Source organism: Liolophura sinensis, chromosome 9 (assembly GCF_032854445.1).
Source record: "Liolophura sinensis isolate JHLJ2023 chromosome 9, CUHK_Ljap_v2, whole genome shotgun sequence".
NCBI classification, from domain to species: domain Eukaryota; kingdom Metazoa; phylum Mollusca; class Polyplacophora; order Chitonida; family Chitonidae; genus Liolophura; species Liolophura sinensis.
Genome location: NC_088303.1, coordinates 13,002,542 through 13,014,611, shown reverse-complemented (window position 1 = coordinate 13,014,611; position 12,070 = coordinate 13,002,542). Strand labels below are relative to the sequence as shown.

The 12,070-nt window shown below is 39.6% G+C and overlaps 1 protein-coding gene across 1 annotated transcript; it reads right to left on the bottom strand.

Moving 5' to 3' along the window:
• Nucleotides 1-1,199: 1,199 nt before the first annotated feature.
• Nucleotides 1,200-2,360, bottom strand: LOC135475614 (angiopoietin-4-like). Its single transcript, XM_064755543.1, has 2 exons — nucleotides 2,342-2,360; nucleotides 1,200-1,870 (listed from the first exon to the last, which is right to left on the bottom strand). The coding sequence occupies exons 1-2, from the start codon at nucleotides 2,358-2,360 to the stop codon at nucleotides 1,200-1,202; spliced, it is 690 nt and encodes a 229-aa protein (XP_064611613.1).
• Between the last annotated feature and the right edge of the window lie 9,710 nt (nucleotides 2,361-12,070).

The following is a 12,070-nucleotide window of genomic DNA, read 5'->3' as shown; positions in this document are numbered from 1 at the left end:
TTGTCACGTATAACTAGTAATACATGTAATTAGCGTATTGTCACGCATAACTGGTGATACCTACATGTAGTGCTTCGCATAGGCCTACCAGAAGGAATGGTGGTTAGCGTGCTGCGCAACAGTGACTCAGGAGCCTCTCATGGCCTAAAATTAGTCAGTTAATAAATAACCGGCTATAACGGTTAAATGTCCTTAAAGCCCTCAACTCAGGAATATTACATTGAAACCACAACTCATTAGGATACGGTATATCACTATGTGTGACAAGACATTAGGGTACGATATATCACTATGTGTGACACGACATTAGGGTACGATATATCATTATGTGTAACAAGACAGCAGATACACATACGAAGCTCAAGACAGCAGATACACGTACATGTACCATCCGTTATGTGTAACAAGACATTAGGGTACGGTATATGTGTGATAAGACAGCAGATACACGTAGAGCCGCTATGTGTGACAAGACAGCAGATACACGTACATGTACCATCCGTTATTTGTGACTAGACATTGGCGTACGGTATATGTGTGACAAGACAGCAGATACACGTAGAGCCGCTATGTGTGACAGGACAGCACATACGCATACGAGCCGCAATGTGTAAGACAGCGGATACACGTTCACGCACCATCCGTTATGTGTAACAAGACATTGGGGTACGGTATATCACCATGTGTGACAAGACAGCAGGTACACATGCGAGCCTCTGTGTGTGACAAGACAGCAGATACACGTACATGTACCATCCGTTATGTGTAACAGACATTAGGATGCGCTATATCACTATTTGTAACAAGACAGCAGACACACGCACGTGTTATCCCTAATATGTGACAAGAGAGCAGATACACGTACCACTCATTATGTGTGACAAGACAGCAGGTATCCCGCGTTATAAGTGTATGCCAAGATGCTGGGTAGCACCCATTGTGCACATCAGGGCACCCGGTGCCATCCGTTAAGTGTGATAGACACCAGGTACCACCCGTTGTGTGTGACAACACATCGAGTGACAAAAACATCAGGTATCATTCGTTTCGTGTGACACTACACCAGGTACCATTCGTTTTGTGTGACAATACAACAGGTACCACTTTTGTTACAGTTACTAGCTTTTATGTGTGACATAAAGACACGAGGTACCACCGTTATACGTTGCATTTCATCAAACTAATTCCGACAAATCAAATCATCCCCCGACGTTCTCGATGCGCATGAGAAATTCCTTCACCCATTTGCCAGCGTATGTGCCCCCAATCCTCAGTCTTGGGGGTGAGTTGTTGTTGAGGAATGTGTTCTGTGAGATGTACGGTCCGTTTGGGTTACCAACAGGGCAGACATTGTCAAACCACCAGCCACTTGTTAAAACAGATGGGCAGCGGTTGGTGGTGGAATCATGGTCCGTGGTACTAAATGGAATGTTATTGATGCCAAAACCAGCGTCGTTACCGAGGAAGCTGTTACAGTCGGGGTCTTCGTCAAACTGAACGAGAGATGCAGTGAAGTTACTGCTGGCGCCTTCAACCCGGAAAGGATCGTAGAAGCATTGCTTATAACCAGTTCCATCATCTATTAAAATCTCGAGCTTGTACTGAGCTTGTGAAGTTATCTGATGAATTTTATCTAGCCCAAGCCAAAAGTCACAGGTGAAATCACCAAAGCCGTCCCTGTAATCTTGCCAGGAACGCTGGAAGCTAGTCCGCGTGCAGCTCTGGCTCACTCGTGCTTGTAAGAAGGTGAACCCGTAGTGCAAATCACAGTAAACGAGGAATGGCTCTGACGCAGTGTCCGGGAAGATGTAAGCCGTGCCGTATCTGTTGGTGCTGCTTGGGTCCTTTTTTATCTGAGGATCGCTGCAGTCTGCGTAAGAAATTGCCACATGAAGAAAATGCAAAGCCTCAGCATGAGGGTCATTTATTCATCATATTTACTACAGGTTTCGTGACCTAGTTATTCTGGTAGTATATTTGTAGAGAAATTTAGTTATCGTTATTCTTTACTTCCAAATATCTATTGGAACATGTTTGTTGGTTCAATTTACAGAATATTTTGAGATTCAACACCCATATGTCGCTTAAGTCTGCTGGCCATGTCTGGTAGGATCTGTATAAACACGGAGTTACTTTAATTATTTACACTAACAAAAAATGGCACGTATAGTTTGACTTGCCAAGGAGTCATAAAAGGCATATGCAGGAAAAAAATTGTTCACAGCTATTCCAAAAAGAAAAACGAAATAAACTCGTGATTTATCTCGTGCCGAGTATTAGTAATGCATTGAAAGGCACACAGAAAAAACTTCATTCCCAACGCCAGTAAAAACTAACTTACGATCTATCTCACACCACATGATAATTATCTCGGGGTCCTAATTAGCATTAGCCAGTTCTGGAATATAGTGTTAAGCTACAATCAAATATGTTCACACTAACCGATTGTCTTAATATGTTACACTAATATTAAAGTACTTCTGAAATTTCTCGACGAAGCACCTCTGCTAAAACAATAGAAACTGGGTTCGAACTTTAAAAGATTTTGAATTTTTTTCTTAAGAGAAAAGGGTATTTGAAAATATACAACTTTTGGTATTTATCGTTGTTGCGTAATAATGTTATAAATAAGGATGTGATGCTTGTCTAATACATTTATTTTAATGTAAATTTGTTGTTTATATCGAAACATATGCATTTAACCTAAATTATAATATTTATGAACACATTAAAAATATAAATATGATCCAAATTGACTCGGTTTAATACATTTGTTAGCCGAAAAAAAAAACAAATTCTAGTGCAAAAATATTTACTTAACCTGTGTTACTTCCTCATTTATGACATTATTAAACAAAGACTATAAATACCAAAAGGTGGTCCCAAATACCCACCATACAAAAATTATTTTCAAGTGTCTTTTTCTCCTTAAGGAAAAATCGGGGAAAATACTGAAGACCACAGTTAGGAATAACTTTTCGCACTCTTTCATCTGAACTTTATGTCATTTTTATGTTTTCTCCACCTTTATCTGACCAGAGTGCTCAAAGGACAGTACATGTATAAGGTTCTCAACTGCAATAGCCAGAGTGCACAAAGGGCCTGGTGTGAAGCTCTGAATTGCAAAAGCCAGAGTACAAAAAGAACCCGGTATGAAATTCTGAATTGCAAAAGCCAGAGTGCACAAAAGAACCGGTGTGAGGTTCTGAATTGCAAAAGCTGGAGTGCACAAAGGACCCTGCTCTACCATGTGCCTACCTCTTATCCTGTTTTCACATTCTTTCCCGTAAAATGTCATCAGACAATCGCATGCTCCTTCACTGTTTGGTGTTCCGCCATTTTGACAAATAAGACGCTGAAAAAGAAACATGCAACGAAGAGACTGCGTAAGGAAGTGCAGGGTTATCTTAACGTTTACTTTTTGCAATTTTGTTTCAAGGAAAATAACGTAAGTATATATTTTTGTGATGTTATCTTCCGGTGTCCCATTTCGTTGCCTATCAACATTTACAGTACTGTACACCCGAACCTATGTTTCAATCCGTTTAGCAAAGATTTCTAATGTATATATTTAATGTATATGTTTATGTCAGCTTATCCCCCAGGAACGGATCTATGCCTTTAGTGGATTAACTGTTTTCGTTACTTACTTTATACGCAGTGCGTGCAAGAATGAGAAATTGTGAGCATAGGTAGATAATTAAGGGTTAAGCAGAGAGATGAAAGATTTGATTTTCCCAGACTTACTTTAAGGTAACAAGTACAGTCCGCCTCTTGCGAAGTAGAAATACTTTTACTGACAACACTTCTCTTACAATAAGAAAACTGTGAGCAGCCAATCCTTCTTAAGCAGTTTGCTGCGCTGGACAATAAAGATGCGAAATCTCCAGCTGGATCTGTGTCTGTGCAATCCTTGAAATTAGATACACGATAGGCCGATTCTATGAAATGTCCAGCAGCACCCATGGTACTTTTAGTTACAAAAACGACAAACAGCCAACAAAAAGCCATCTTAAAATGCCCAGCCATACACATAGTGTCAAGACAACTCAACACTATTTCATCTCCCACTTGCTGAAATGATTCTCAGTGCCATATATCAACCTCGGCAGAGCTTCTCTCACAGCTGCGTCAATGAGTTACTGTCAGCAATACACTAGCGCAAACCTACATGCACCTTTTCATTGTGCTCTACCTCTGAATCGCTCTATCGGTTCGTCGTCCAGTGTCTCTTCTTGTCATTAAGTTGTAATTGAAGAGGCATTGATTTTGTGCTTAGCGAGGGAACGTTAATGATTATCTTTCACAGAGTGTATTTAGCACTGATATGAAACTACCCAACCTAAAGGTGTTCGGTTGTCACACAGGAGAAACAGGTCATGAAGTACTAAAAATGGTAAGAAAAGACCCTCCTGCAGTCTTCTGCATATATATATATATATATATATATATATATATATATATATATATATATATATATATATATATATATATATATATATATATATATATATATATATATATATATATATATTGCACACCTAAAATCTGCCTATCGTATAATGGCATTAAAGATATCAAGAAAAAACGCACACCTTTCATATTTTACAGGGTAAAAGTGTTTGTAAAGGGATAAATGGTCAACGTTCTAGTATATAAATAAAGCACACAAATCAAATTCAGGCCGTTTCAAGATAAAACACCACGCGATATCAAGACAAATCAAGACAAACTTGACCTTACACGTAATTAAATATAGTATTTTAAATGTTCTATGAGAAACAGCATCCCATTTCTTATCACTTTTTGTGAGTAGGTATTACTGCGTCAGTAGTCCCACTTTTCGGACACAAAACCAGGAAAACTGTAGCATTAATTGTTCAGTCGGGCTTTTGCTACAGTCAATTCCGTGCTGTACTTTTATCACATTCCATTCTCCTGCCTCTAATCTTCTCTGTTCCTCGGACAGGGAGTTCGAGATCTCAGACCATAATTGAGTTTGCAAGCCCAAGCCCCAACTGAAAATGGTGAGCCAAACCCCTTATTGAAATGGTGAGTCCTCCCTTTCATTGAAATGATGAGCTCACGCCCTAAATAAATTAAGTGATAGCCCCAAACCCTAACTGAAATGGTGAGTCCACAGGCTTACTGACATGGCGAGCCCACACCCTAACTGAAATGATGAGCCTACACCCTAAGTGAAATCGTGAGCCTACACCCTAACTGATATGGCGAGCCTACACCCTAACTGAAATGAAGAGCCTACAGCCTAAATGAAATGACGAGCCTACACCCTAACTGAAATGACGAGTCTACACCCTAACTGAAATGACGAGCCAAAATCCTGACTGAAATGGTGAGCCTACACCCTAACTGAAATGACGAGCCAAAATCCTGACTGAAATGGTGAGCCTACAACCTAACTGAAATGGTGAGCCTACACCCTTACTGAAATGGTGAGTCTACGGCCTAACTGAAATGGCGAGCCTACACCCTAACTGAATTGGTGACTCCACGGCCTAACTGAAATGATAAGCCCAAAGTCTAACTGAAATTATGAGCCTACACCCTAACTGAAATATGACCCCAAACCCTAACTGAAATTGTGAGTCTGCACCCTAACTGAAATGATGAGCAAACACCTTAACCAAAATGGGAAGCTCAAACCCAAACTGAAATGGGAAGGCCACAGCTATATTGAAATGGGGAGGCCAAACCCTAACTAAAATGGGAAGCCCAAAGCCCTCATTAAAATGGGGAGCCCAAACCTTAACTGAAAATGGGGAGCCCAAACCTTAACTAAAATTTGAAGCCCAAACCTTAACTAAAAATGTGAAGCCCAAACTTTAACTGAAATGGAGAACTCAAATTCTAACTGAAATGGGGAGCCCGCACCCATACTGAAATGGGGAGCCCAAAGCCTAACTGAAATGGCTTGCACTGGGTACTTTTGTATCACCGTGATGATAAAAACTCTGATAACAAATGTGTAAAATCAGAGCATGTTACATGTTGCAGGTAACAAGAGAGCAACGAGACATCTCCAGATATATAGCATTATTCATGTCGTATCACTGCACCTCAAACTTCCATTGTTCGCTTGATTATTGCATTCAGATTACAAACGCTGAATTCATAGATTTTGCACTTCTACGTCTAAAGCGTCACACCCACTGTTGTGACTGCTTATGTGTGCCTTTCATTTTCACGTGTATCTCGTCAACACATTGAATTTTACAGTTATATTTTTCTACACAACTATGTTAGATTGTAAACCGATTATGCTCTGCTTCTGTTGCTACTGGTGACCTGTGCCTTTATGTGAAATGCTCTACTTCAGGAACGATTTTCATAAAATAATGAACCAGTGTTCAAAAGTACAAATATAGACTAGTTGTCATAAGCTCTTTCCCTGATTTGTCAGTGTCCTACTTCCCTGTGTTTCCCTAGTACTTCTGGTCAATGGCAGTTCTGTCTTGTATTGGTAGCTACGGCTACGGCACAACTCACGGCGGTAGGCGTCTAAATGGCTCGAATTTTCCTTTCCTTGTTTCGGCTGTGGCTTCAAGTCAGGAAGTTTCTCAGGTGTCCGGAGGACAGTGATTAACCACAAACAGTTGGCTTTCCTCCAACCATAAATTTGACGGCCGTCGTAGAAATAGAAATTTTCAAATGAATTAAATAAACAAGAACATGCGAGTTGATAACGCATACAGGCTTTATTTAACAAATTTAAAGATCATTCATTACACTTCTTTCACAATATAGACAATGCCATGTGATACTTAAAATTGAGAAAATTCCTTGAAATTACCAATTTTAATAAAACAAAAATTAACGTCTTTTAGAGTGTAAGACAATTATCCAAGTGTTTTTATCCAAATTCGTAATAATATATCTTCTACAGTACGGAGAGAAACCTTTGACGCATGTCATTCCTACTTTGAGACGAAAACATACCAAGTATGGAGAGAAACACCTTCTGTGTTACACGTTGCAGATTGTTATATGTTGTAGCGCCTGTGTTATATATTACAGGTCGTGTATTTTTTGCTGTAGCCCCTGTGTGGCATGTTGCAGGTTCTGTGTTATATCCTGCAGCTCGTGTATTTTGTGCTGTAGCCCCTGTGTGGCATGTTGCAGGTTCTGTTGTATATCTTGCAGCTCGTGTATTTTGTGATATAGCCCCTATGTGGCATTGTGCAGGTTCTGTGTTATATCTTGCAGCTCGTGTATTTTGTGCTGTAGCAGCAAAGCTGCGGACGATCGAGGGTTTACCCGAGCTCTGCCCGGTTCCCCCCAACCACAATGCTGGCATCTATTATATAAGTGAAATATTCTCGAGCTCAGCATAAAACAACAATCAAATAAATAAATAAATAAATGCATTCAGCGAAAAGCTGAATATTTCACTATACATGCTGACGTTTGTTTGATGAATAGAACAGAGATCATTCTAGCTTAGCACTTCCATACCTTTATTTATTGGTATCTTTATTATTTTCTCTAGAAACAGCTGTAGAACAACAAAGAACAGTGACTTCGATAAATGTGAAAACCAAAGTTTTTCAAGCACTGGACAGCTTTACCATTGAATGCTGCAGATATGAATCATGTTCTTAGCTGCATGATTTTCTTAGACAGCATGTCTGTTCATATATTGGCTTCTCTGCCTCGATTGTGCTGCTAGTGACCGCACAAGAGAATTGACTTCTAATCCCCTTGCACATTATTCGCAAGTCCATGGTCAATCATGCAGTCAAGGCAGCACAAGTTTTCACAGTCGATCTACATGCCGGGATCATTATCAAGTGACTAACCTTGTTTTCAGAAAATATAAATGATGTATAGTTGAATATTTATATATATAGGAGCCAATAATCGGTAGTGTTTACCCGTAACCACGTTGTTTTATCACAGTGCAATTAGAACGTCATAAACGATTATGGGAAAATTACATATACATGAAGTTTAGAATAACGTGACAATACACTGTATTGTGGAACAACGCCACGCAGTTTACAATGCGTCCTACATGTGAAAAACATATGTATCAAATTGTCAGTGAACAGAATGTTACAAGCGCAAATTCCAGTAAAACAATATTTCACCATATTACACACCCTTTAAAGACTACAATCTGTGGTGATCGTGAGATCATGCTAAAATTGTACTCACAAATTGTTTTTATGATTTATATACAAGTGAACTATCGGAATTTCCTTCGGTGATAAAACCGTTATTTCGCACAGTTTATTAGATATCGCTTTTGTTTTTACATTTGCGATATTTTACGCCAACGCACCATGACGTGGAAAAAGAAACACTTGTTTCAGTCTGAGGTAATACATGAGACACGACCTGATACACGCGCAGGTTTGAAATAATTAGGCAACCGCCATGGCTTAAGTTTGTCGTTGATTGCGTCACCTCTGTGGAGGGAGGGAAAAGGAACGGCAACATGAAATATACCGTTTTTACCCCATTTCCTTGGGTAAAATAGACTTTAACACGTTCGTCTTGGTGTTTGTTGTGTAACCCGATACCGCTGAACCAAGAGGAAGGTCTTAAACGCTTAATCAATCACCAAAAATACCCAATGAAAATGGAAGTAGCAAAAGAGTGAAGGGACTCATTCTAATGAAATAGTTCTGCAGCCGATCTAGCATTACCGGGATTTGAACCTTTGGGGTTATTGAGAAATATATAATCCTGAGTGGGCCTGATATACTTCTGATCTTGTCCTGGTTAGATAAAAATAATGTGGTTGTGCCATATCTCTGATCTCGGTCTGGTCAGAGATAAATAATGTGGTCCAGTGATACCTCTTTTCTTGTTCTGATGAGAGATAAATAAATTTTTCTTGAGATACCTCTGATCCTGTTCTGGTGAGAGATAAATAATGTGGCCCTTAGATACCTCTGATTCTGCTTGAGTGAGAGTTACACGGAAGTTGTCTGGTATATCTCTAATCCTGGTCTGTCAGAGATATATAATGTAGTCCTGAGATACCTTTGATTTTGTTCTAGTGAGAGGTAAAAAATGTAGTCCGGAGATACCTCTGATCTTGATCTGGAGACAGATATATAATGAGGTCCTGAGGTACCTCTGATCTTGTTCTCGTGCGAGATAAATAATGTTGTCTTCAGATACCTCTGATCTTGATCTGGTGAAAGATGAATAATGTGTTCGTGACATACCTCTGATCTTGTTCGGGTGAAAGATAAATAATATAATAATGAGATACTACTGATCCTGCTCTGGTGAGAGATAAATAATGTTTTTCTAAGATACAAACGACATGAGCGTGCTCTGTATGGTCATGTTTTCTACTTTAGCCTATAACATAACGCGTTAATCCAAAAGTAGAGAACTGTTCGCGGTTAGACGGAAATAGAGGCATGCGTCTCCAAAATGTTAAAAGCACCAGGTTATAGCGTAAACCAAAGCCTGAAAATTGTAGAAATCGGTGTAAGCCAAACGCAGACAATTTTAGTGAATGACGTAACCAAGAGGCTGTAAATTCCAAGGTATGGAGTATCCAAGAGAGTGAAACCAAAAGGATAAAAACACCAGAGTATAGCCTAACCAACTGTTAAAAATGCAAGAATGTAGCGTAGCCAAGGGGCTGAATATTCCAGCTTTTCTCGCAACGCAAGAGGCTGTAAATTCCACGGAGTGGGGTAACCCAGAGGCTTAAAACTCCAGAGTGTTGCGTAACCCTGACGCTGAAAATACCAGGGTGTAGTAGTAACGAGACTAAAAATTTCATGGTTTTTACTTGCTGAAATAACAAGGTGTGGTGTAAGGAAAAGGCTTAAAATACCAGGATATAGAGTAACGGAAAGGCTGAAAATATTTGACCTAAACAAGTCTGAAAATTCCAGGATCTGACATCAACAGAGGCTGACAATTCCAGGATTTAGCTTAAAAAAGAGGCAGAAAATTCCAGGATTTGGCGCAACCAAGAGGCTGAAAATACTAGGGTATGACAAAACCAAAAGGCTGAAAACATCAATGGGTAGCGTAACCAAAAAACCTGATATTTGGCTACTCCTGCGCATTTGACAAACAACAATATGTGTATATCATCAGTTCATATTTGCATATGGTTGGGTTTATCATATGGAATATCGCACTGCTTATTGTCATATCACACACCTATGTTCCAGTTACATTATTCCCTTGGCTGCTAGTCATGCGAGAAAATTCACTTCGTTTCTCGTTGGTATCGTTTTGTTTGTTTACCTATTTACATATGGTTGTCAAGGAAGCTATTTGTCGAACAAGTACATGCATGCATATTAGCACTAGCCGACATTTCATACTTTTATGTTATAATATATAGAGCAATTATATATTGCTCCTTGTTCACTTTTACCTGAAAGCTATAATTTGGAAGGCGTTGCTTTCCGTACGTTCTTAATGGTCCATCAAACTATTCTAAAAATTAAGCTTTGTGATAACATTTTCCAAGTCTGTCATACTGTATGGCCTATTGACCTGTGGATCTCGCCCACTCAGACAGTCAGCCAAAGCCCGCTGTGTCAATTATGCCAGTCTTGGCTCCGTGCTATCATTACGTCACGCTCTCAACATGCTTTAGTACACAGAACGGGTACGGTAGCTGACACTCAACAGTTCAGCTTCAGATTTGAAATGTACAAAGGAATTAATGTTGAACACGACTTCCAATCAATCACGCACTCTTCAGCTGCATGCACAGTGAAACTAACCACAATCAATAAATTACCGCATGGAAGCTGATTTCTAATGTGCGTGCTTTGTAAGTAAAAAAACACAAGCTACAAGTGTAAAGATATTGTAAGTAACAAAACACGCACACAGGCTACAACTGTAAAGACGTTGTAAGTAAAAAAAAAAACACGCACACAGGCTACAACTGTAAAGACGTTGTAAGTAAAAACACGCACACAGGCTACAACTGTAAAGATATTGTAAGTAAAAAACACTGGCTACCACTAAAGACGTTGTCAGTAGAAAAAAACACGCACACAGGCAACAACTGTAAAGACGTTGTAAGTTAAAAAAAACGCACACAGGCTTCAACTGTAAAGACGTTGTAAGTAAAAAACACGCACACAGGCTACAACTGTAAAGACGTTGTAAGTAAAAAAAATACTCTATGAACAATGCAAACCATACTGCCATAGCTGTAAACAACCAACCAATCTCGGCCACAGGTTCCAGATGTGAAAATGTTCAGTGTAAGTAAAATTCAGTTAAACAGACAAGCATACAACATCGGTAACGAGCCTCCTCTCAGCACAAAACACAAGTGAACAACGATCACGGCGCTGCCAAGTAGAGCAACTACCGAATCCAGCAAACAAATAAATTGATAAAAGACAGAGACAATCAAGAGTTGAACGATTTATTATCACAGTGAGAAAAAATGTGTTGCTTGATTCCTGATTAAGAACACTAAAATATGGGTAAGAAGTCTAATGGCGCACTTGTTACGAATTAATGTACAATGCCATGACCAGCTAAACAGCTATTCACATTATAAGACGAACAAGCTCTGAGCCACACTTGTATGTATGCATTTAAGTCGTACTTAGCCGTTTTTCAGCCATGTGACGACGAGGTGTGTACATATACTGTGTCTTCTTGTGTCAGGGCAAGTCCATGCAGTCAATGTCCTGCTGCCGCCCCTGAAGTATCATGCCGAAGACATCAGACATGATACCTCACCCAGTCACATTATGCTGGCCCTAACCTCTGAGTGCTGGGCGTCAATCGAGGCAGCACCAAGTACCATTTTTAACGCCTTTGACATGACCCGACCCGGCTTTGATCCCGAGGTTTCCCCGACTTCGAATGAGCTGCACTTGTTTAAGTGTACGTATAGACATGCATCGTGTTTGTGTAAACACGTTTTGTACTTGTGTGGACATGTATTGTACCTATGTGGACATGTATTATACCTATGAGGACATGTATTGTACATGTGTGGACATATATTGTACTTGTGTGGACAAGTATTGTACTTGTGTGGACATCTATTGTACTTGTGTGGGCATGTGCTGTACTTGTGTGGTCATGT